Raw genomic sequence first — 27,610 nt, forward strand, 5'->3', positions numbered from 1 at the left:
TAAGCCCCTTTTTTTACATTATTATTATTATTAAATATTTTTTGTCACGTTTTACATTTTTGATAGTAATGGGACCACTTTGCCCTTTCGTTTTTTTGTTGTTTTCATAAACTGTCTTCACTTAACATACAGCTGACTGTCTGCCGACTGCGTAACACGATACGATCTTAAAGGGCTTTACCAACCTAGAGCTATACATGAAATGATAATTGGATTAAATAAAAACAAAAGTTCTGAAATATGAGTCAGGAACATACTCTATGCATCCTGGTAAAAAGTTTCATTCAATTTCTAAAATATATTCATAATTTTAAAATTCACAATTTTACGCTCCCCTCCCCCTCCCCCACCCAAAACGTTCATGCATCTCCATGTGCATATACTACTTAGGATTAATTGGGATAACAAAGGTGGAACTCTATCTAATCAAAGTTCAAATCATTTAGGTGCAAAATCAAACTATATGACGTAACACCTGTTTGCTTCAAGTTAACATATGGTATACAAACAGTGACGTTATCCGCTATCAATGTCGTGTGATATATGTGAATTTGTAGAAATACAAATTTCAACAGGATGCATAGAAAATATATGTTACTCCTTCTATCAGTCAAGGATAATTTTTACCTTGTCAAGAATAATGTTTACCTTGGAATAGCCCTTTAACGTAACATATTGTGTTTGCCTGATGTGACCTTGTGATGTGCTGTCCGCGATATGTTGTATTCGCACATAACTGTCAACCCATCAATTTAAAGAATGCGGTTACACTTCTTTAAGCTGTTTCTTTCCACCAAGTTTTGAGCCGTCCAAAGCAGAACACTTTCTGGTCTACCGCGTATTTTAATGTAATGCTCTCATCCCTGTATGTAATGTGCAAGAGGGGGGGGGGGCTATATTTTGTCTTCTATCAACGACTCTTGCAAATTTTGAACTGAAATGAGCTGAACTGAAATGTTGAATTGATGTGACTCAGTGTGAGGTACCATCGAGTAACATAATAACATGAGGTGGACTTAACCATTTTTGAGGTGGGGATCAAAATGTAAATGTGTGTGTGTGTATGTCCTCCTAATCCGTTAGGCCGATTGCCTTCAAGTTGGTGGCTGTGTTCATGGGCATAAGGTGTAGTACCTCCATCACTGGTGACGTCATAGGGTCAAAGGCCAGAGGTCAAAAAACGCAAAAATCCTTCTGGTCATTTTGTTTTATGCGTGTACGAAAATAACAAAATGGCCGAAACCATCAAACCCATGTGGGATATCAGACTAAAGATGTGCAGCGCAGTAATAATTGTAAAACGCCAAAGGTTTCATGATAAAATGAAGGCAAAGGTCAAATTTAGGTAAACTTTGGCAATTACCCAAAAAAGGTGTGGTTAACTTTCTAAGTTATATCAAGTACATTCCTACTGATGTAGTTGATTGTTTCAAGAAATATTTAAATCTAATTAAAAACAATGATCTTTTGACTTATTTTGCACATGCCACACGACCAAATAGCTGACACTGCCATAGCCAGAAGGAAGATATGACTGTTTGCATGAATTATTTGAATAAATGTTTGGAATGTATTAACATAAAAATTGTAACAGGTAATGGGTTCAGTAAAAATGAAAGGCTCATGTACTTCAAACTTGGTTAGTCAGAGTGATGACCCCAAAGTGTTCATATATACCTAAATATGGGGATAAGATCTGTTACTCAATGGATTACCTGCTAGTTTCATTACAAGATTGAGAAATATATACCTAATCCCATCGTCCTTTGTTAGATGTTATGTTAGAACTGAATAACTGAGTAAATTGTGTTCAGAACAGACTTGCACTACGAGCACAACACTATGAGCAGGTGCGTATCCAGGGGGGGGCGTTGGGGGCGCGCGCCCCCCGGGTAAGAAAAAGAGGAGAGAAAAAAAAAGAGAAGAAAAAGGGAAAAAAGAGGAGAGGAGAGGAAGGAAGGGAAAAGAAGAAAGAGAGAAGAAGGAGAAAAGGAGGGAGTAAAAGAAAAACGCGAAGACACCGGGAAGAGAAAGAGGAACAGTGACATCATTACAGCGCTGAAGGGTAGCCAGTGACGGATCAATGATTTCGTAAAAGTGTGCCTCACCCTACCCCTTACACCGACAACTCCAGTTTTTGACGTTTCCATTTTCCTCTCTCACTAATGATCTATATATATACTATATATGGTCTATCATAACGCGTGTGTAGAATTGTGCTATGAAACCAACTGTGGCTGGTCTCTAACTCGACCGTGTCGTCGGGGAACATGACGCATTTTGGGATGGGGGCGACCGCCCCACCCCCCCCCCCATTCAGCATTTTTTTAAATGATATCGCTAAGTAATTTCAAAATAGAAAGTGCTTAGATGCAACTTACAATGCCTGGGAAGTGTCATTTCCAGCGATCTGGGAGACATTTTCGGCCAAAATTTGCTTGTACGCTTCGCGCCAACCTATGGTGACGCTACGCTTAGATAATTTGCCTACAGGCTTCGCCCCTCCCTTGGCAAATTCCTCGCTACACGCCTGTTCGAATTTGTAACGCAAACAGCAGATATCACATCATATCAGTGAGCATGAAAATGGCGTTCCAGGATGAAAATCCTCAAAACTGTCCGACTTGCCTGAAAAAATAACCAAAACTTTTCGCGCGCGAAGCGCGCGTTCAACGTGTCGATGTCAATATCATATAAGCAAGCATCGGTTATTACATCGCATGCCATCGTGTACCGTACGGTCCGTTCAAATTGCGCAGTATACCGCGGGATGCTAATGTAAACAACGACATGTCTCATGTAGATGTATAAAAAGCATGGAGGTCCAATTATGTCAAAAGTTTCTTTTACATTAGTAATGGCGAATTAGGGGTTGCACCCCCGCCGCGCAGTGGCGGAGCGTCCATACGGTCAGGGGGCGGATGCGTCCCCTGACGGACTCAAATGGACTGCTGGCGCCTTTTTCAGCTCTTTACCACTTTTTACTTATTCTAGATTATTGACTTTTTTATTGCGCTCTCATCTACTTATTGACATTTGTCACATTTTCTTGGTGTAATTTGGCGATGACACCCTATTCTTCGTTTATCTGCAAATTAGCCAGGCCCTGAAAGGGTCATTTCCGGCGATCTAGGGAGTATCTTTACTCAAAATTTGTCTGTGCGCTGCGCGCCAACCAGTGGTGGCGCTCCGCTTAGATAGTGTCGAAAGCGCCCCTACAGACCATTCTCGCCCCTCCTGACCAATACCCCTAGCTCCGCCACTGCCGCCGCGCCTCCTACGCCTATGTATGTAGTGTTCGCTCTCGGAAATATCTGCTATTTTTTCATTTCCTTCAACCAAGTTTTATAATAGCCGTTATAAGAGGTTTAATATTTGTACACCAATAAATTAACTGTGTTGGAATTTTCGAAAATTTCTGACCAACATTCTGCATCACACTTCCCTCTACTCGTGCAATTTTGACCGGTCTGTTAGGGGTTGAAGGTAGTTTTTCTATATTGGTTGTCCATAGATGAAATTTTGTACAACATTATGGGTATGCTTTGAAGTGAGTTTATTCACGAGAAATGTGAATTTTCAAATTCTGAACAAATTTGGGGCTTAAAACCTTGAAAAGTGGGGCTGACGGGTATTGTGGGCCGCGACGTAGGATCACCTACAAAAGCAAAGACCCACAGGACATGCGATCAGGTCGAACATGACGTGTGCCGGGTTGACAATCTTCAAAAAGGTTATGGATGGGAAAAAAAACTATTAGGAAATACTTGGGTCTCAGGCCAAAAGTGTACATCTGGTTGGTCATTTCAAGCCCGAGAAGTGCCGTTTCCGGTGATCTGGGGGTATCAAAAACAGAAATTTTCTTGTACGCTGCGCGCCAACCGATGGTGGCGCTCCGCTTAGATAGTAATTCGCGCCCCCCGGGTCAGAAAATCCTGGATACGCGCCTGATGAGTACGCGAGTACAAGTAAAACTCACTTAGTAGTGAGAACGAGTACAAACTGACGAGGGCGAGTACGGGTACAGGTGACTATGCTGGAATGCGAGCATGAGTACACACTCACTACATATCTGGTTCAGATACACCTGGTTTGGGTACCCCAGAAGTACTAGATCTTGCACTGCTAAACATTTCAAACATGTCCCGAGTGCGAGTACAAATCGACGAGGATGAGCACCGGTACACGTGACTGCTGATATGTGAGCATGAGTACACACTCTCACGACAAGCCATGTTCAGGCACACTTGTGTTCCGTCAATGATATCGTCAGATCGGTGGCAAATCAACGCAAACACAGCAACCAAAAGAGTTTAAATTTGTCTCTTACAAGTTTTATTTCTTTATGTTTCTTTCGATAGATTTCACAAAATATGACCCAACAGCTCGCCGAGTGTAACATTACTCTGGCTGTCAAGGACAGTTTCGAAAGTGGCACACCTAAGTCGGCAATCGACTTGTTGAAGGTAAAATGATCCAGTATTGTTCATATATTTATTATTATTATTGTTATTGTTCTTGTCATTGTTGTTGTAATTATTATTATTATTATAATTATTATTATTAAGTTTGATAAAGTTAGAGGTATAACGGATAAAAGCAATATCAAACATAATCGGTGTGAAAACAACGTGGGGTTTTATTGACTGAAAAAAAGGGGGAGAGTTCGAAAATTGTAGGTCAGGGGTGGGGAGTTTTATAACAACAACAAAAATTATGTAATAATAATACCATTTAGTTTAATATTTCTATTTCACGCTTGTTCATTTGTTGTTGTTTTTTATGTACGTTTTGTAAAATATTTCATGTTGCATCATCGAAAAAATCGAAAAATCCATTTTGTTGTTGTCATTCGCAGGAAAGAGATGCTCGAATCATTATTGGTAATTTTTACGAATACGATGCTGTTTCGGTTTTCTGTGAGGTAAGTTTCCTTTAAGATTCCCTTCTCATATTGATATCAAAATTCGCAACGAATTTTTCCCCTTTTTTTCTGTTTTAATGATTTTTTTCATTCTGTTTCTGAGGAGTTTTGTTTTTATCGCAGGCATCTCTATTTATGAAGGTAACAGTCCCCGTTGGCGGATCCAGGGTTTCTAGGAAGAGGGGTACCGGGAGACAACAACGATTTTCAAGGATACTATAAACTCAATGTTCCTCGATGGGAGTCAAATTATATTTGCGACAAATTTTCATTTTATTATGTTGACAAAATTATTTTCCAGAAAAGGGTGGGAAGGGGGGGGGGTCGGAGCCCCGACCTTCATTCTGGAACCTCCCCCCTGTTGATGGTTGCCTTTGACTCTCCTTTGAAGCAGCAAACCGTCACTGGAAATTACTAAGGAAAGAAAAAAGTTATAGATAAATGATGAGGGGAAAACCCCTCTAAAACGAGCGGGAAAATAGAAGAGAACAGAATCAAAATTTGATAAATTCTGACGTCATCAAATATCAAAGCAGTCTCTTATTCTTTAATTGTTGTTGTTATTGTTGATTCTTTTCAGGCTTTCAAAGTGGACCTTTACGGGCCTGGTATCGTCTGGCTTCTCTACGGACATTTTGAACCCAATTGGTGGAATCCAATCAATTTAGGCATTTTCAACTGTACCACTGAAGACATGCTAAAGGCGATTGACGGACACTTCACGATCAAATTTGACGTTATCGGTGAACAAAACGTAAAGACCATTGGAGGCATTGTGAGTTTTGTGTGAGGCTATGATTTACAGTAACCTTATAGGTTATCATCAGAGGTGTAACCAATTCCATTCTACCCCAAGTGGACCCTTCTTCCAGCTCCTTCTACCAGTATACGCTTTCCAAAACCTCTTTCGCTTCATGTATCTCATGAGTAGTTTATTCCAAAGCTATCACCCTCCAGAGAATTTCACTAACACATTTTCCCTGCCCTCCACCCTTGAAATACATCGTTTCCAGCACTACTTCAGAAGCGACGCCACAAGGAAGGAAGGAAGGAAGTTAGGTAGGGCAACATTGCCGAGGGAAGGATTCCTTGACCTTTATGGTTTGCTCTTAGGACATCCATAACAATTCAAATGTTGAGAATAGAGGGTGATGAATAGTTACTCTATAGTTTACTAGATTATGAAGGTACACCACCCCCCCCCCCCACTCCCCTTCACCTTCTCCCACGCATGCTTTGCTTAAACAATTAACTCCTGCTTGTGGTGGCTCGCCCTTCTTGGTTAACTTAATTGTATTGTGAATTTCAATTTCTCCTGTGTAAGGTGAGGGGGTATAGTGCAACACATTGCAACGGAAACATGCATTTTTGGCAGAGGTACCATGTAAAGTATAGCTCCCCCCCCCCAAAAAAAAAAAACACACACACACACACCCGCCCACCCCCATTCCCTCAGGCTGACACTGAAATATCAGTGACATCATATCAACACCCACAATTGAAGAAGGAATTATGTATATAGGTACGTGTGGATTGATAACCACAATTTTACTAGTGAATGCATCCCAGCAACTATATAGTTATCACTCTTCACCTTATATCAACACTAAATAGCAACACTCTCTAGACTTTTATGTATCCATGATCCGGATGTGCTGTCTCCAATTAAACTCTGTTTCTTATTTTTAGGATTGAGAGGGACAGATCGGGGGGTTACAAAAAGAAACTTTAAAGTGACATATATGGGATCCCCGAGGGGCTCCGTATCGTCTAAAACCTGCCTTAACATAAGTAATCGTTGTCAAAAGGTATATATATGTTTAAACGGGTTTTACTCCGTACACAGAATGTTTTTAAAGTTAATGATTTTTTAACTTACAATTATTTCCTTATTTCAATCACACAGACACCTGATGACTACAGTGACTATATACAGAATTTGACCGGAGTGGACCTGCGAGTAACAACGAAGCCAGCACCTTACGCCTACGACGCCGTGTGGGCCGGAGCCCTCGCTATCAATTCATCATATTCTCAGTTGGGTAGAGAGAGTCTGCTGAACTTTTCCAATCCAACATTCTACCAGTCTGAAGTCCTCATGTCTAATTTAAATTCCACTCAGTTCGATGGAGTTTCGGTAAGAAAATTGTTGATCTTATAATTAATAATTTAAAGACGAAATGATGTAAAAAAAAGGAAAAATAAACAAACTATAAACAAAAACATCAAACATTCCATTATTAATTAATTAATTTCTATATACTACATTTTTCTATGTTTACGTGCTTTATTGCGCTTGAAAATAAACTATTACATATTTCATAATTGTATTCATTCAGTACGATTTTTTTTTCTGTCTTCCTTCCCTCTCTTTGTCTCTTTTTTAATATCCATTTCATCTCTCCACCTCTCTCCACTTCTCTCTATCTCTCTCTCTTTAATATGATATCATAATCTCTTTTATTAAATATTCAGAAATCTCTCTACATCACTCCATCGACAAAAAAAAAACATTGATATTGTTTTGATATATATATATATTTATATATACTGTTATAGCTTATGTGGATAACATATATGGCCTTCTGGCCTACGCATAAAAATCTCAATTACTTTTCAAATAATATTCCTATTAGCTTTGTTTAAACGTATCAATCAAAATGGACAGGAGAAGGTTGTTGGATAAGGGCATTCCTTGGAGAGCATTACAGACTCGACTCTTCTGATACTATAGTCGTATCAAATGTGAAAGGAAGATTAAAGAATTAAATTTAACGGCGATCGAACGTCTTATTGCATTGAATGGGGTTCACTACTGCAGTGTCTCGGCAATACATACAGTAGCATTACTGCATTATTACTGAAACATTACCGTAATGTGTTATTTTTGTAAATAGGCTACCACTATAGCATTGGAAAACAATTGCGGAAGCATTCCTAGTGTAATATCAATGTACAATTGCTGTAGCATGATTGTAGTATTCCTGTAGTATTACTTTATCATTCCTGTAATATTACTCTAGTATTAGTGTAACATCACTGTACCATTACTGTAGTATTAACGTATTATTGCTGTAGCATTATTGTAGCATTCCTGAAATATTACTGTAGCATTCGTGTAACATTACTACAGCATCCTGTAATATTACAGTAAACTTACTGAAGCATTACTGTAGAATTAATGTATTATTACTTTAATATTACTATACTAATACTGTAGCATTATTGTCGCATTCCTGTAAATATTACTGTAGCATTCGTGTAACATTACTGCAGCATCCTGTAATAGTACAGTAAACTTACTGAATCATTACTGAGATTAATGTATTATTACTTTAATATTACTATACTAATACTGTAGCATTATTGTCGCATTCCTGTAAATATTACTGTAGCATTCGTGTAACATTACTGCAGCATCCTGTAATAGTACAGTAAACTTACTGAATCATTACTGAGATCAATGTATTATTACTGTTGTATTACTGTAATATTACTATAACATTCCTGTAATATTACTGTAGCATTTATGTTACATTACTACATCCTTCTTGTAATATTACAGTAAAATTACCGAAGCATTACTGTAGTATTAAATGTATTATATATCATTACTGTAATATTACTGTAGCATTATACTGTAGCCGGTAATATATAGCTACACAGTATTAGATTAAGTATACAAAATCAATGGAAATGCAGCTCATGAATCAACTTACCAATGTCACAATATAGTTTGAGTAGTATATTTACGATAGTATAAACTGTCATATTACTGCATAATATTACGTAATACTACATAACTACAGTAGTACAGTAGTGGTATATTGTACATTGTATAACAGCAATATTACTGCAGTGTTACTGTACCATCACAGGAAAATCATTGCGGTATATATGTACCAACCTTTACCATCGTAACAACTTTTCAACATTAAATACAACCTCCGGGTCCGGGATCGATTAGAGAGTTGTCAGGCATTCATCACATCACTGGGGGCGGGGGGGGGGGGAGGGGAAGCTTTATACGACCGTAATTGTATCTTGAATTTATGAAGAACTGAAATCGGAGGCACGTGACATAATTATTGTTAATCCAGGGTTACCACAAAGTATTAGACAGGAATATTCCATTTTGGAATCACATCATGGTCATTATAGTTGTTGAAGCCTCACCGCCTCCAACAAACACGAGCTTCCGACATGCAGTAAATTGTTCATCTGCAATCTCTCATAATTCATGAAAAATCAAGCACAAATCAAGTCTTATAGAGACATGTATTTAACCCCCTAGGTATATACCTATCAATACTATTTGATTTACTGCATAGTATAAATCTCCTTCATTACGACAATTCTTTCTTTTTTCTCTCTTTTTAAATTGTGTTTATTTTAGTTTACATAATCATGCACACTAATCGCCTGCCCTTCAATAACGTGCTTAGTTCTTTACGTTTTATTTTGCTAATCGTATTTTAAGCATATACACACGTGATAAGGAACACAGGACGGGATTAATCCTTTTTATATAATCCATCCCAAACATAAAGCTTATTGAATGGAAAAGGTTTTCTCTATGCACTGTAAGCAACAAAAACTCAGTTTATTGTTTTATATTGTTTTATTTGATTTTGTTTTGCCTTGTCTTGTCTTTTGTTTTCCTTGTGAGCTTAACTCTCTCACAACGATAAATTCTCACTCTTTCGTATCACCGGCCATATGCGATGAGAGTTTGGAGAAAACCATTAATATTACCTGGAGACTGGAACGGTCGACATGGTAACTTCCACCGAAAAAGCAATTATAAAACACTTTGAAGGATAAGTGCTACGTTATTGAAGTAGAAATTTAACAAAAAAAAATATATATATATATATAGCCTATATATGTACTAAGAACTGTCTCAGGTGAGTTCCTGAAATAGGAGCCTGGATGCATCTGCAGATGTAATTTCTTTTCGATGTCAAGGTCTTCACCTATGTTCATCGTTCTGAAGTTGTCGCTTCATGCTTCTCTTAATAGCCCTCGGAGAAACAACTTTGCGTAAGAATCACATGCCAGCCTCATTTCTATAAACACGCATCAACGCACACGCGATATCGAAGTCGCAATATGATTGCCGTGAATTCTAACTTTCCCCGTGAACTGATTTAGGTATAACTAAGAGCATGAACCTTTTCGTGACGGGTTGTAAGTGGATCAAAACTATAGAGATGCGGCTGTGAATGTGATCCCAAATACACCGAAGGGGGGGGGGGGGGGCTGGAGGGGGAACTTCCCATGAAGGGAAAATGCCAAAGTGTAAAGGTCAAATGGTACATTTGAGGCATATGTTTGACAATAAATTAGGTCGATAATTAAGTCAAAAACGTAAGCTTGTAAATACTATTGAATTTGAACAATCCCAGATTGAACGTTCCCCATCCCGACCGTCGATAGAGGTGGAGCCATGCCCACAACCTGCCCCCACCCCCACCCCCCACCATTTGCGCTCGGCATCGACTATAACATTATTGTTGCCTTCTAAAAACAGATGTCTGCGGCACGGTTTGGTTGGCTTTTTAGCAAACTTACTTACAAATGCACAAAATAAAACATGTACTTTACCCGAGGATCGCATCTATACCACCCTCTCCACCCCCCCCCCTCCCAATGCCCACCCTGATTAACCTAGTCCAGACTTATATACTTGTTGTGCATCGGACACTTATTCAAAACGTGAAGAATGCGGTAAGTTAACCTGTCATATTGACAGTCATCGGGGTCGATTGGTCCGTTAATCTCAAAGATAATCGGTTATATTGACAGTTAATCTGATGGGTTATAATAGGCATAATTGGTTAATTTTTCAGTTACTTGTGGTTAAGTTGGCAGCAAATCGTTTTGTTTTCCATGTAGTTTAGAGGTTAGGTTGTGAAGAGGGGAGGGGGGGGGGGGTAATTTGTGACACTAAAGGTAAAATCGGTTTAATTAACAGTTTATCTGATAGTTAAGCTCACTCGTAAAATTTTCAGTTAATTGGTTAGGTTCGCCGTTTAATTCACAGTTAGGTCATGTTGGCAGATTTTCTTTAAGAGTGCCAAATAAATGAAAATAGATAATCGAATTATTTTAGAAACTCGTCCGTTACACAGCGGCGTCGAAAGCCCGCGTCGGACTACGGAACAGTTAAGACCACCCCGGCCTCCTTTTGTTTGAAGTCTTCAGATTCCTTAAGTTTGTCATGAAAATGAGAATAGACTTAATTTTAACTCATATTCCGCAAGTCTTCCAAGCTATCGTTGACCAATGGTTGGAACCTCTGAGCTCTCCCACCTCCCCTACACCCCACACCTTCCACAACCCCCCCCCCCAAAAAAGTAGTATATTGTTCGGCTGAAAAGTCTCACTTCCTGATAAAGTCAATCGAGCAACATGAAACATTCCAATTTGAAAGTTATTAAATCGGTTGAATTCAGCTGCTTAGATTTGATTCACGTTCGACTGGATAATTTACGGTGACAGACAATGTTACTTTTACATGGAAAAAGGCAAACAAATATATTCACATTGTACTGTTGAAAAGCCCATCTCATTATCTTTTTCCTAACTCCAAAAAATGAATAATAATAATAAAATAAATAAAAAGGAATCAAGACAATTGATCCGTACGTAACTCATTATATAGGTAGTGATAACTTGCGCGCAATAACTGTAGAGGAAAATGTCAAATAAAGTCATTAAACGACGGATATGTATTGATGCATGGGCAATTTCTCATACGTAGGTAGGTATAGTTAGATATTTTAAATTAGTAACATCAATTCCATTTTGCCTGATGGTGTCGAAACGAGGCTAACGACAGAAATATAAGAACATAGTAATGAAACTGTTGACAGAGTAAGCTTTCTTCGTCTTTTATCTTGAATGACAATTTTTTTTATTTATAATTTCCTATATTTTTGTTCAATTGGTCATCGATCATCCTATATTGTTTGGTCCCCCCCCCCCTCTCCTCTCTCTCTCTCTGTCTTATTCCTCCTCTTTCATTTTACGACACCCAAGGCACACGTTTACCCTTCGAAAAGGTCTCGCACGACGATATTAATATTCATGGCAATAATAATAGTCTGTTTGTTTATGTGTTTTAGTTGTTTTTTTTTTAGTTATTGTTTCATTAGATTTTTGCCCCAAAATTGTTTTCATCTCAATAATTCATGTCTGTTAGAAACATAAAAGGATACATAGCCATATCGCTTTCCTGTATTATAAGTCATCGCCCCTCGTTGTTCGATTTTAATGTTCCCTTCAGCTATATATAGAGAATCAAGTATAGTCCGGGAAGACTTGGTAAAAAAGGAATTACTGTTGCTTAACGAATCGTGTAGTCAGCGACATGGAACACTTCCAACGATAATACAATTGGCAGCAATGTGTGACAAATGAAGGAGATTTAAGAAATATACATGGGGATTTGTTTCTCTGTGGGTTGCTTTATCTCATTTACAGATAATCTCTCGGAAACTTGAACATATAGGCTAATGCCCGCTCGTTGCCTTTTGCGTGAATTTGTCCAACAAAAACCCAAAAAGAAATTCAGGTAACATTTGTGTTTGTATATAGCGCAATGTTACCCTATCGAGTTAGTTCTTTTTTTTTAAAATTATTTCTCGGTTGCTAGACCATTCAATTTAAGAAAAGTGTGGTAATGGGTAAAGCATGTTAACACGATTAGGATCAAGTAAGGGCAAGGGAGAAAGTGTCATTGACGAGATTTTTGGGTCAAAGGGTTGAATGAGTGGATAATTTTAACACCTTTGGTTGGGTATAAGAAGGTTCTATAGGCTTGTGCGTGTATTAGAACAGGATACACTACTGTGTACTGTAGGAGTAACATATATATTATTTAACGCTGTTGATAAGGTTGCCATAAGTTATAACAAGTTTCATTAACAAGGAAAAAATTAATCATCTTTATATCTTGGTAGGAAGCAGCCTATGAGGTTGAATTTGATTATGATATATATCAGGCTGCCTTTGGCGTATGGTTAATATCCATTGGGGGAGGGGAAGAGAGTGTGGGAGGCAGTTTCACCATATTTGATCAAACTATGTGACCCTAATTGCTTTGTTTTCAACAAAATTGACTTTTCAAAGAGAGATTAATTTATGTAATTATGGGTGCAAGTTTAAAGAATCTTCTTCTTTTTTTCACCAGACACTTGTTAATGTGTTACTATAAATCGCCAAAAAATATCGCAAAATTTTGGTCATTTTCCACATTCTTCTGGTTATTAAGATTCAGTCTTTCTATACACATATAATCTGATGGTATTTTAATCAAAACACGGTATTCATAACACAGAAAGCAGCTATATAAGAACAAATTCCAATAAAAAATGTCGTGCTAAATATTTTTCCTCACGTTAAACTCGTCTGGTATTCTATAAAATCAATGATCTTTTTTTTTCCCCCTCCTTTCATGATGTTGGTTGAAATTGTTCGTCAATATTGTAGCGTGCAATTACAATACTAACCGTCATTATAAGATCCAGCTATACCAGATATTTTGAAATACTTCAAACTTCCACTGTCGTCCTCTTTAGGATCTTGAAAACATGTCATCACGCAGACAACCGATTTTAGTGGACGAACAATTTCAGTTTTCATCAAGATTGTTAATATTTCATTCAGAAATTAAGATAATGTATATACTGACAGCCTTTTTAAAGCTCAAATTTCATACACGGATTCTTTAAAAGCATTCCAAGTAAGATTCTGCCAATTTTCACTCTAGGAATCCCAAAAACGTTGGCATTTATAAAGCTTATACGCATCAAGCTATACTGTCGTAACGCAACACTCATTTTGCCTTGTCACTTTTATAATGTATTTCGTCCCTCTCTTTTAACGCGTAACTGTCGCATGAACAATATTTCACTACGTTATGAGTTTGTCATAAGATAGATTGACCTACAACGGTATCACATATATGTATATATAGATATACATATATATATATAGTTTATATATATAGATTATATATATATATAGTTTATATATATGTAGGATATATATATGTAGGATATATATATATGTAGGATATATATATATATATATAGGATATATATATAAATATATGTAGGATATATATGTATAGGATTGCACCTGGAATGAGGGGGGGGGGGGCATGGATCTTAGTGTGAGGGTACTTACAAACCAGAAAACTGTCAGAAAACATGAATCCTCTGTGGATTTCGTACTGCAAATTTCAAAGAAAAAAATAAAAAGTTTTCTTTAACCTTTGGGCACATTGAATTACATACCAAAAGATTGTAATAACAGGTTTACTTCCATTAACTAACATTCCTAAATCATGATAAGTTACCGGTACACTTTGTAGGTTTGTCACAATAGTAGGGGAGGGGGAGGGGTAGGGAAACGAACCCCCCTTGTGTACGATTAGCTATTCCAGTGGAGTTAGACACAATGTAAAATATCATATGTAAAACCGTGAGTTCGAGCCCTCTATAGCCAATTTTCTATAAATGGTCTTCAAAACTGATGCCTTTAAAATGTACGATAATAAACTGACATTGAATAACTACCATATCAGGTCTCCGTGTTCTCAACGTGTCTGGTAAGGAGGGAAAAGGGTTTTTATCTAGCAGATAGGAAAAATAATGTAGGAAATTATCAATGGTAAAGAAACTTACTAGTATTTCATTGATGGTATAATTTGTCCCTTTATTGTATTTCATATAAATGCCAAACGGAAAGGTCAATAGGGGACGTGACTGGGCATGACTGAGTATAATGACCCTCCATTTAATCTTGTTTAATCTCCTTAACTGTTCTCGCTTCTTCTATATTTACATCTTTTTTTTATTTTTCTTATCATCTTTTTCGTTTCCAATAGATTTTCAGCTCCATAAAGGGTGATTTCCCTGGTGGCTTTTATACCATATATAGTGGCCCCGTATTTAGCATCAAGTATACGTGAATAGACACGTCTAAAAGTGCGAAATGGGATGAAAGTTACCATGTTATACGCTATTTATATATCCAATTGGCTTACCACGAGAATCGATAATACCCAAGCCGACCTGCATAGCTTAAAGCAGTATATAATGATGAGAAATGCAGGTCACTTAAAAGGAAATGAATATAAGTACAAAAAGAAGTCACGCAAAGGTCATGGAAGAAACAATATCATGGCTCATAGGGTTTTCTTCTCCCACTTTCTCGGTCTATCTTTCTCAATCTTATCTTTTTATTGATCTTTTTCATCCTTCTTCGTCTATTTTATCCTTTTTGCTCCATTTCTTCCCTCATTGTTTTTCTTGGTCTTTTATTCTTTCTTTTCTTAATTTTTTTACTTTAATTTTCAGTTTTATATCTTTTTGTTGTTGCGGCATCAACTGGAAATTGATTCGAAATTATCGTTATGTGGAAAACCATCGGCCATTTAAAAGTTCTTGGGATATATATATATATATATATATATATATATATATATATATATATATATATACATATATATACATATATATACATATATATATATATATATATATATATATATATATATATATATATATATACAGTATGCATAGTATATAAAAGCAGCCATTTACCACAACGAAATTGCTTTCGTTGGACATCGTTAAAATATCCGGTTATCAGCAGTTATAAACACATCAATGAAGTGAAACCTTTCATGCATGCCTCCACCTTAATGGCTAGTGAGCAAAGATTAACGGGTTATGGGCAACAGAAACATTAAAACCAGGGTGTTTCAATTACTATGTTTATAAAAAGCTGGATCTGGTAATAGATTTTGTCTTCTCTATAAAGCGACCGGCGAGAGGTTGTCGCCTTAATTAAAGCAATTTACTTTACCAAGACTTCACAGTTTCGAACGTGACCCAATAAAAAAGAAACAAGTCCGTAATTATTATTTTTTTTTATCTTTGAACTTACAATCAGCAGGCTATATAGAATTTCCTTAAGATAAGAGGTGTTGATTAACAACCGGTTGTTGTGCGCAAACTTTTCCCTTCGGAATATTGTTACTTACACAATTGGTTAAGGAGTTGAGATTTTTTTTCAGAAATCATGTGATTATATATAAAATTCGTAGATAAGGTTGGAATGAGAGTGCCAATCCTCTTTTGTCTTATTAGATGTCTTTACAAGTGATTTTCCTGTGTTTTTTTTTTTATTATATGTAGTTTTTATCATAATTTCCCTCTCGGCGGACCAGCGCCTTGGAGCCTTGAAGGGCATATACGTGCCCTCCAAGGCTCATTCTACAATCTATGTATATGGTAATATGTTGGTTCGCTCTATTCCTTCTTTTCAACCAAAATTTCTCTCTCCCCTTCATTAAAAGTTAAACGGGATACCCCTGGTTTACTTTAAATTAGTGCCAATTTGTTTTACTGGCGTATATAGCTGAAGGAACCTCGTAAACATATAATACGCTTTCATCTTCACCCGAATTAATGTATAACGACCTATACTGGGTCTCAGAAAGTACTCTATAAAAATGCACGAAGTTGAGATTTGTTTTTTTTTTGTCTTTTTAGGGTCGTGTTGCGTTCAACGACGACGGAGACCGAATGGGAATTTATAAGATAACAAGATTTGTCAGTAAGTCTGGATTTAATGTTCCATCATTTTGTTTTTCTAAATAATAAAAGTCGTAGTTTGAGACGAGGGCTGTACCAGGGGCTAAAACCACGGCTGAACTTGGGACTGGGTCGAGGAGATATCGGTTCAGGAGCAAATGGCGTATCCTTCCTATGTTTGTGCAGACCATAAAGCAGATTTTATGTGTGTGTGTTTTGGTCGGCAATTATTACAAGTAGTACTAAAAAAAAAAAAAACACGAGAAAATAATGGCTAACATGAAATTTCTGTGTTCGGTTGTTTTCAGCCGAATGTGTGTTTTCTTTCCTTTAGTGCGTCTTGTAAGAAACGTCACCCAAGATAGAGCATTGACACGAAAAGCAAACAACCTTCAAACCACTCTTATACCCAGCCCCCCCCCCCCCCACCCTGCCCCGCTCTCCATTTCACAGTGTGTTAAGTCGAGTGTGTATCACGAGTTCCTTGAACTAGGACACTGTAAGCCTATATCTCGGTTTAAGGATTTTTATTGCCTATCTGCACAGAATAAATAATACATACAAATGATCTTAGATAGATGTTAAAACTACATACATAGCTTTTCTATATATCCCTTTAAGGCATCGGAAGGGTACAATTTTAGTGTATATTTTTGGAGGGCAAATACATTAAAATTTACAGTGTTTGCTTAAATCTCATTAAACATGTTAATTATGCAATTATGAAGCACCCGATGAAAAACAATAATTATCCAATTATTGCTGCGCGGCAGTCGTTTCAATATACGCAGTTAAATAATTTAATGTATCCTCGTAATGATATTTTGATATTTTTGTAACTTAATGAAGGAAAATGACATAAAATAAACACAGACAATTCTGAAAGAATGTATGCATCCAGTGTTAGTTGTCTATTCTGTTAGATTCTTGTCAATGTTATCTATATTAAGTCTCATCGGTTTTAAACCAGAGCGATCTTTGATGTCACAATGAGACACTACCATAATAGGTATATACACCCTGTCTCAAGTGGTACGGCTTCCACGGTCCCGTGTAGCACAAATGTGTGTGATCTCCTATAACGATGTCCTTGATCAAAATGTGTAAGTGACGTCATACTAAACTCAGTAAGAATGTAGTAAAAAAAGAGGAACTTCACCCTTATAATATGCAATATGGTATCACGCAGATAAGAAAAGAGTAAACAAGCTAATATCGGCTAAAAACGTAAGACTACTGCATCGCCCATTTCATAAAATTTCGATTCAAAAGTTCAAATGTATATGTTAAAGGTCTCGATCGGCTGTGATATATCGAGAACTGTATATCACTGTGACGTGGGATTCTTCCTTTCGAAGACTTGTAAAAACGACTAGTCTAACAATTTATCGTTCACCGTAAATCAGAAGACCACCAATGTTAATTCATGACGTAACCATGACGTCATTTTGACATTCACCAAATGTTTGCATCGAGTTTTACTGTCGATTACTTGAAGGAGACTTTTGAGATGGTTTTTGGTAGTTTTCTTCTTATTTTTCTGAAATCATCATAACAATGTGATTCGTGTATAGCCTGATATAAGTTTTATTTAAATTAGATTACGTATTTTGTCGGAAATTTTAAACTTTTCGATATGAAGAGAATTATCCAAACTGATTGACGCCTACATTGATATACATCTGCTTTTTTACTGTATTAAATATCTAAGCCAAAGTCTTCATAGCAGACTAAGTGAAAAATATTAACGACTCTCTCAAAAAGAGAACAAACAGATTGCATAACTTTACAGAAAACGTCATGCAACGAACTAGCAATATATAGTCTTTCGTGTTGTGTTAAAAGTATTCCTCCGGCTGAGTATATAGCAAGGTGAAATCATATTTCACTCTTAAAACATCCGGATCATATTTGATTCATTCCGGATTAAATTTGATCCGGTTTCCGGATCCCAGGGGCACCGACCCCGTCCGGATCAAAATGATCCGGATTTCCGGATCAAACAACAATGATCCCATTCCGGATAAATTTGATTCGGATTCCGGATCCCAGGGGCACCGACCCCGTCCGGATAAAAATGATCCGGATTTCCGGATCAAAAGAACAATGATCCCATTCCGGGTTAATTTGATCAGGATTCCGTTTCAAGGGTTTTTACGTTCTGAATAAAATTGATCCAATTATAGATCACACTTTGCATTCTATTCCGGATTAAAAGAAGATAATTGAAAAGAAATAATGCAATTTGCTCCCGAGTATTCCACAAAATTGTTGCTACTGACGAGACGAATAGAACGCTATAGGCTCTTTTCCTTGGGGTATGCAAATAGGACACAACATACAAATCTGAAAATGTCTTGGCCACGTCTTTATTCGTTCGAGCGCTGCACGCACTCAAGCACAATACAATCAAAGCTTTTGTCACATGATGTACATCAGCCAATAGCATCAGGAACAGTACAAAGAACTGATACCATGACTAATGAAATTGAATCGGGAATGGTTGAATTTGATCCGGGAATGGATTAAACTTATCCTGAAAAGGATGAAACTATTTTTATCAGGAATCCGGGTCACAAAAGTGACCCGGAAAAATTAAGAGTGTATATATATATATATATATATATATATATACATATGTATATATATATATGTATATATATATATATATATATATATACATATATATATATATATATATATATATACATATGTATATATATATGTATATATATATATATATATATGTATATATATATATATATATATACATATATATATTCACGCTCTCTGATGATGATGATGATGATGATGATGATGCTGTCTTGTATCTCAATTTGAAATCAACTGAGTCTAAGAGAAAAGAAAGAAAATGTCAAATAATGGACTAGAGCAAATCATAAGAAAAGACCTACTAACATGCAAATTTCAATCTTACAATCGTGATAAATTTCTGTGTTCCTCTACATCCAGAATAATAAAAGCCTCCACGAATCGATAAATAAGATATATAATTTCAAGAACCTATGCGGGTTCATCGTTTTTTTACGATTTTGCTTTTGCAGTGTGTTTATACACTTTTCTACTTTATGTAAATATCTTTATAATTTATATGTTGCCGTTTTTATGTACGGTTGTTAAATATATCATTTTCCAATATAAATCGGCAACAGCCAGTTGTGACATTATTCCTAATGGTAATACTATATACATTTCCTCGCATATACCATGCTTCATATAAAACTCCCTTACTGACAGTAAATACAGTTCCTAACCTTTTCATACTGTCAGTTCATGCTGTCAGTATCCGATCGATTTAAACATTGTGTCAAAGCTATAAGAGGAGAAGACGATGGGGGGGGGGGGAGGGGGGGGGATAAACAACAGCATTCAAAAGTTTCTTTCAACGTGTAATCGGCAGGCAACATGAATGCGTATAAAGTTGTTTATCTTTAATTTTCAGGTTCGTTGAGTGACGGGGTAAAACTCACACAACAGACTTGTTAATATTTATACAATTACGAAAATAGGCTTAAAATTTAGTTCACAAGCATGAAGAACATCATCGAGTGCTAATTTATGGGCATATCCGATTTGATTAGGGTATGTTGACATTTTCAAGCATTCATCCTGGTTTCTTTCTTTCTTTCTTTTTCCCGCTATTTTTTTTTCCTCCCACATCAGATGGAACATATGTAGACATTGCCAGATATTATCAAAAAGAAGACAACATGGAATGGTCTAAAACTAAATACGAAATTTGGGGTAAGTACATCGATTGAATGTTATTTAGGGGCGAAAAACAAAATAAGGGAAAATACCTCAAGGACGGCTGCTATCAAATAAGTATTGATGTGTAAAGATTTCGGGCAAACGATTCGCAGATTGACAAAGGGAATGGTTGAGATTTGGTTTGCAAATTGAGAGTATTTTTAGCGTATAAAAATACTGACTGGTAAAACAAAAAACACTTTTTGGTTCAATGCACATCTCATCGCCCAACCCCCGCACCCCTCTGTATGGATGAGTAAGGCGCAGTGTAAAACAGTCAATATTCTATACAGATTTGATGATGTTAAAAGCACGTGATATAACAATGTTGTACACACAACTGTGTGTATAATAAGGGGTTAATCAACGGTCTAGCGTGCGTTACTCACAGGATTAATGCACGATCGGGGGATAATGCAAGCGATGCACGAGGGCGGAGCCCGAGTGCATCCAGCGAGTATGTGAGTAACGCACGCTAGACCGTTGATTAACCCCGTTCATTCATACACTACCATTTGTGTGGGGGGAAAAAATCATAAAACAAAACATTTTTGGTTACATATAACCAAAGATTTATTAAAGTAATGCCCCGTAATTTTACCGTGCGTTACTCACAGGATTAACCACGGTCAGCTGACCTGAATGGACCAATAGGATTTAGGAATCTTTACTAAGTATGAATGAACAATAGTTTACACACAACTATGTGTATAACAATATTTTACACTCAACTGGTATAGTGGACTGACTCTGGACGAAAGTACAGCGCTATCCTATACCGAGCTTTATTATTATGATATTAAGAATATAGTAATATCTACTGCCAGGTATCATCCGCCATATTAATACCATTGCAACTGACGTACAGATGAATGATATGAATTTCCTGTATATTACGTACTTGATCGATGACTTGATCAATTTCTTGTCTAAAAAATTTTTTTTTCCTCTAAAACTTGACATAGGGGTGGGGGCCTCGTTGTTAGTTTTCCCTATCTATCCTATCCATAGTTACGCAAGGATAAACGCAAAGTGGAAAAAGATTGAAAGGGTGGGGTAGGGAGGGGGGACTTTCTTTTCCTTGTTCAATTATTAGTCATAATAAACACAAATCCATGTGGCAGTTTGTCAGTTTACGAAAAAATAGTTTGATTAGCTTTAGCTGTTAAAATATTGTCACGTCATTGTTTCAGTTGGTAAAAACAATTGCAATTTTAATTACAAGTATTAATTAAATTTGTGTGTGGTTAAGGTCATTTCCCCAATTTTCCAGTGTTAGTATCATATAACTATGCAGTATAGACTAATAATTTGAAATTGTTACTATACAAGTGAACAGAGATTTCGTTAGACTCTTTTGGTAATACTGATATTACAAATAGTAAGATGGATCCCTCTTCGAATATATTTATAAACGAGGGGGAGGGGGGGGGAATAGCTTGATAGATTGATATTAAATCAACCTTTACCTTTTAAATATACGGAAAGGTACCTCTTTATACTCACAAATAGATGCGCTTGTGCACGCTTTGCATGCAAAACACTTCCCAAAATTTATCACTTCGAAAAATATGTTGACACCTATAAATATCTGCAGCAGGCAAGATTAACAGGCTTAGGTTACCGCAGTTTGGCTTTAAGTTTCATTTACCTTCTGTCGGTGCCTCATAATTCCTTCACAAACACCGTAAAGGTTTCGAGAAGAAGCAAAAATGCAGAGAAAGAAAATATCATCATAATATGATTTTCCGTCCGCAAACGTTAAATGGTCAGCGATTTTTTTTTCTGTCCTTAATTTGAAGCAGATGCTATGATAATTTTACGAATAATTCTGACACGCACTGGCTGGTGCTTTTACATATACGTTTATTCGATAGCAAACTACCATAACAAACAATCAAAAGTAGAGTACGGTCGAGAGAGAGGAGGATGGTGGATAGAGAGAGGTGGTGGGTGGAGAGAGGTGGGTGGGTGGAGAGGGGGAGAGGGGTAGAGGGGGGATACGAGGGGATTGAATGCAGGGAGATATTGATTAGTTTATTATAGTAGTTGAGTCTGGTTCTGAACTCTACCGAGTCAGTTACGCCAGAGAGTTGTCTAGTTATACGAGTTCCGAGACTAACATTGATAACTCGACAAGACGTATGACCGCAGTGGCATGTACAGTATTTCAAGGGTGTGGAGAGGATTTAGGTATAGGGGCATAGAAGGGCCAGAGGCGAGTGACGGAATGTGTAAAGGAGAGAGTGTGGCCCTGGGGTCATGTTTGGGGGAACGAAATGGGTCTTATTGTTATGTTAGGCTAACAAATACTCTTGTTCCTTGTGAGCGGTTGAAAAAGGGAGTGCACATCCGGACCGGAGGAGTGGTATTTCTTCCCCACTTGTAAAAGGAAAAAAAATCGACGACTGAAAATTTTCCCCCGACTGGCGATGGAAAGGGTGGGGAGGGGGGGGTCCGCCCTGCTACCGCTTGAATACGCCAACCAGTAGCCAACTAGTTGGGAAGTATGCATGCATAGTTGTGTATTGTGTGTGCGTGTGTGTGTGTTTGGCGTTGGACTAGATCATATAGGGCTGGATGTGACAAATCCCTTCTAAGAGATTGCGCATGTGCAAGGTCTGTTATAATGTTACTTCAAGTCATCTATCACGTGCACAATGAAATGAGCACAAAATCTATTATTAAAAAGAAGAATACATACATAAAATCCCAAATTTCTGTTGAAACTCCTTCCTTGCCGTTTGATGGACTATATCGAAAGCAATCGGTGTGTGAAGCCTGGTTATAATGTATGCATGGTACTATATAGGTTCCGATGGGAACCCTATAGGAAAGAATATACAATACAGGCGTCGCCTCCAACTACAGGCTTGGGCGAGTTATATCTACAAAACACAACTACAAAGCATATACTGATCTAAATAAACAGTTTGAGGTAGAAACGGCACTTGAAATTACCCCAACCAAACCCACCCCAACTACATGCACCCGCCGCTTCCCCCATCCCACCCTCAAACAAGTGGGCTAATTGTGAGTGTTCTCTCAACCTTTAGATGAGATGAATAGGTTTTAAGATAGTGATGCTTTTGTTTGTTTTTACGCCATAGCTGTAAATTTTTACTTTACTAGTTTCTACATCAAACAACAGATGTTTCAATGTTAAGCTATGATGAGAACATTTGTACCTGTTTCAGAATTCCTTAATTTTACAGTGATACTTTATAGCTTTATCTTTTGACTTACTAATATTCATATGAACTCTGAATATAGAAATATCCCAGATTATTTCCCCCCCCCCCCATCACAACGGAAATATTGAATGAAACACTTTGAAATGGAATTTTACATATTGCGATGATCTTGAAAAAAATTCCCAGGTCAGCATGTGACGTCATTCAACCGGGGGGGGGGGTGGGCGGGGATCGCACGAGAGGTGGTAATCTAAGACCCTGTATTGGAGAAAATAGATGTGGACGTTACAAAAATATGCAAGCACTGTATAAGTCTGGTCAGAATTCGCACTCGCCACAATATAGAACATTACAACAGTATATATGCATGCAATGTAGTCATGAGTCCTATATTGTTCGGCAATCATTTGTGTTTCATTTAAAGAAACATTCTGTATTTTTTTACCCTTTGAAATAAATTGTAAATAGTGCACATATCGCCAAAAAAAAATATGTGGCAGCCGCATAATGGCAGGAAATGAAGAAAAATATTAAATTCTGAAAATACCCGGCAGTAGGTAACATAAGTCGAACAGGGTGTACTTCAGTGTGCACGCCAAGGGCGGATTTAGAGTGGACCCAGAGGGGCACAGGAGGCCCTCTGCAGAAACTTTTCTTGGCACTGAAAATGAGCTGCTAACATTATTTTCTTCTCCAGACAAGTTACATATATATAGTGGAAATATTTATCAAGCTTTGCGTGCGGCGATTCCTTTCATTTTTACCGAAATTAGTTGATATATTTGGTTAGATATACCCCTATTTTTTCCTCGAGAATTATAATTTGCACATTTATTTTCTTTCTTTCTTTCAGGAGGGGAACCACCACCAGATCAAGCCAGCATTTCAGTACAGCTCGACAAAGTCTCTATGCAGCTGTTCGTAGCAATGAGTTGTATTTCCTTCATTGGAATGCTAACAGCCGCTGCCTTTCTCGTGTTCAACATCCATTACCGAAACGAAAGGTAAGTTTTTTATTAATTAATTAAATTATTTTTTCTCCACTGTGATCGACCAAGATAACATCGTGTATTCCATGATGTGCATATTATAAACAAGATTATTATATACAAGATATAATAAAATGAGTAGTTGTGTAGCAACCGAAGAGTTGTTTACTTTTCACATCGCAAATTTTCAATACGTTGATGGCCAGACGCGCATTAGAAGGACTCATTAATTATTAATTAATTAATCAAAACAGCAGTTTTTTTTCGCAATTGGTTAATAATTTTTAAAAAACGTACCAAGTATTACTCAAAGTAATACTAACATAGTTTTCATCCATCAGATGAAAATTTCCCCCTCCATTTATGTACTTCTTCTTTTCTATACAGAACAGAGACAAAATATTATAAATATCATTTTCTTCTGTTCTGTATACAAAAAAGAAGTGGCTGTAAATACTCTTTCCATCCGTACTTCTACATAGTATAGACAGCACAAAATCTTCGTACTGTCTCTTGTATACCGGGCAGTTGTCACTATGTAGCATAATGAACGAAAGATAAAATGAATTTGTCTCCATTCTCAACATTTCGTCGTGCATACACTTTTCTTCAGGAGTAACAACAACAAAAAACACTTTCGGATTATTATTTTGAGATGAAACTTGTGACCATGCAGTAGGAGCTCATATACACTCTAATTTTTCTGAGAATTAGTATCGACAAACATTCAGCAATATTTACCGATGTCAAAACTGAAAAGTTGTTGGTTTACAAGATGATACGCCTTAAAGAAAACACAGAAAACCTCCATTTATGTACTTCTTCTTTTCTATACAGAACCGAGACAAAATATAATAAATATCATTTTCTTCTGTTCTGTATACAAAAGAAGTGGCTGTAAATAGTCTTTCCATCCTACTTTTATAAGTAAAGACAGCACAAAATCTTCGTACCGTCTTGTGTATACCGGGCAGTTAACACTATGTAGCATAATGAACGAAAGATAAAATGAATGTCTCCATTCTCAACATTTCGTCGTGCATACACTTTTCTTCAGGAGTAACAACAACAACAAAAAAAACTTTCGACTTTCGGATTATTATTTTGAGATGAAACTTGTGACCATGCAGTAGGAGCTCATATACACTCTAATTTTTCTGAGAATTAGTATCGACAAACATTCAGCAAGATGATACGCCTTAAAGAAAACACAGACATCACATCAGCTCCAAGCTACATGACAGATTGCTATCTCCGACTCGATTAAATTTTGAAGGCAAACAATCAAACAAATTGATTAGTGGGCATGCCTCTGTGACGTCACACATGTTTGCTTCAAGTTCACTACTGCCGCAAAAACATTTCAACTTGACATGTTTTAACTCGTATATACGGTGCGTATATAGGAATTGAATACAAATAGAATGCTTAGAATATGTTCCACCTTCGTCTGTCGAAATAATGTAAACCTTCCTCTGAACTTTCCGTGTATAATTCTCCTCGAAGTTTGGAGGATAAAACTTTGAGAGGCAAGATCCTCCTGGAAAGGTCACTACAGTGATTAATTGTGTCCAGACGGTGAGTTGGCCTCTGTAACATTTCTGTGGGACGAGTGTGGTTCTGCTTAAATAATTTGTTTGCACGTTTTCTCTTTCTTCTGTCATTTGTCAAGAACTAACTCTCCGCAGAAGATTCTCTAAAAAAAAAAAAAAAAAAACTTGAAACAAAAACCCTACTAGTCTATCATTTTGAAATCATAATTTAAATTGTTTGAAAGTCAACAAGCGGGTTCAACTATGACTATATATGCTATTTTACACCTCTGAGGGCCTCCCCCACCTACCCTCCCCTCCCCTCCACCATACGTGCATCCGTGTCCATAGTAACCACCAGAGGTTTTTATGGAAGATTCTTTAGAATTGAGAATTAAGATGTTCTAGGTTTGTCAATTATTTAAGCATGCATGCATGAATGTGTGTTGTTACACCGGACAAGATACAGCAGGGAATGAAATTTGGAAAGCTTATTTGCCGGGGGAAAAAAACAAAAAGGAAGGAAAATATACAAAAACAAAAATTAAGGGGAAAAAGAACAAGTCAAGAAAGAAGGGAAAAAAACAAAATCAAAAAAGAAGGAAAAAAAAAACAGTCTTAAGAAATGTGTAATATGAGAAACTCTTCTTTTCATTTGCCGAGTAATCTAAAAGATTTCCCCTTTTCTTTTTAATTTCTTAAGCAATACGCTTGAAGGGTACTGTTAAGTGTATAATACATTAGAAATTCAAAGGCCTTTGGCGCCTTCAAACAACACTCCTATAGAACCAATAACTAGGCTTTTAGCAATTAGAAAACTCAACACGGGCTATAACTTTGGCTGTTTTTTAACGACTTTATTACGAGCTGCAGTTGAAAACTTTAGTCGGGTTATCGGCCTCATGTTTTCCTAAATCTTCACTTAAGTCTTGCTTTAAAAATTTTAATGGAAGCCCAAAAAAGTACCCCACCAACAAACAAAAAAATATCAAAAAAAAAATCAAAATGTATCCATTAAATTTACGAGTGCATATCTTTGATGCGCCGACCTTTTTATAGACATTACAGATTTGACTTGTATAGACAAGTTGCCTAAGGCAACCCGACCAAAAAAAGGTTAATTTCAGAGAAGTTTATGAAAGGCATATAAACTTATAAATAATGTCATTTGCATTAATTGCCAGACCTTCAATTTGTGTTGTGTTTATGTGATTTATCTAATATAACTCTTGTAGAAAATTACGGTCCAGATCTTTTTAGTAATAGCATATATGAGTTTCAGGGATGCTGTTATTCGGGTGATTTAGAATATATTAATAAGAAATTCGTATCTTAAGGGCGATTTTTGCCAGTATGGTATAGACCATTCTTTTATTATATATAATTTTTTATAGCAGTCTTCAGAGCCAGGCTCAATTTTCCCTTAAAGAAGCCAGAATATTAAAATCATTTGTCAAAATCCCTTCTAATATGAAACAGAGATTATCACACTTAATTGGCGACAGAGGAAACTTTTGCACTCTACCCGAAATACCGTAAAGTTATTACATTCCGTTCAATCCAACCCATCCCCTCCCTGTCCCCTCCC

General features: G+C 36.8%; 1 protein-coding gene across 2 annotated transcripts in view; it reads left to right on the forward strand.

The window, feature by feature from the left end:
* The window catches only part of LOC139979401 (gamma-aminobutyric acid type B receptor subunit 2-like), a 154,442-nt gene that overhangs the window by 96,449 nt on the left and 30,383 nt on the right, over nt 1-27,610 (forward strand). For both annotated transcript variants that reach the window (XM_071990163.1, XM_071990164.1), the window contains 7 exons: nt 4,362-4,466; nt 4,859-4,924; nt 5,505-5,699; nt 6,831-7,061; nt 16,495-16,558; nt 20,221-20,301; nt 24,355-24,505. In XM_071990163.1, coding sequence (XP_071846264.1) covers nt 4,362-4,466; nt 4,859-4,924; nt 5,505-5,699; nt 6,831-7,061; nt 16,495-16,558; nt 20,221-20,301; nt 24,355-24,505 — 893 coding nt within the window. The remainder of the gene's footprint in view (nt 1-4,361; nt 4,467-4,858; nt 4,925-5,504; nt 5,700-6,830; nt 7,062-16,494; nt 16,559-20,220; nt 20,302-24,354; nt 24,506-27,610) is intronic.

Source organism: Apostichopus japonicus, chromosome 14 (genome assembly GCF_037975245.1).
Source record: "Apostichopus japonicus isolate 1M-3 chromosome 14, ASM3797524v1, whole genome shotgun sequence".
Classification (NCBI taxonomy): domain Eukaryota; kingdom Metazoa; phylum Echinodermata; class Holothuroidea; order Aspidochirotida; family Stichopodidae; genus Apostichopus; species Apostichopus japonicus.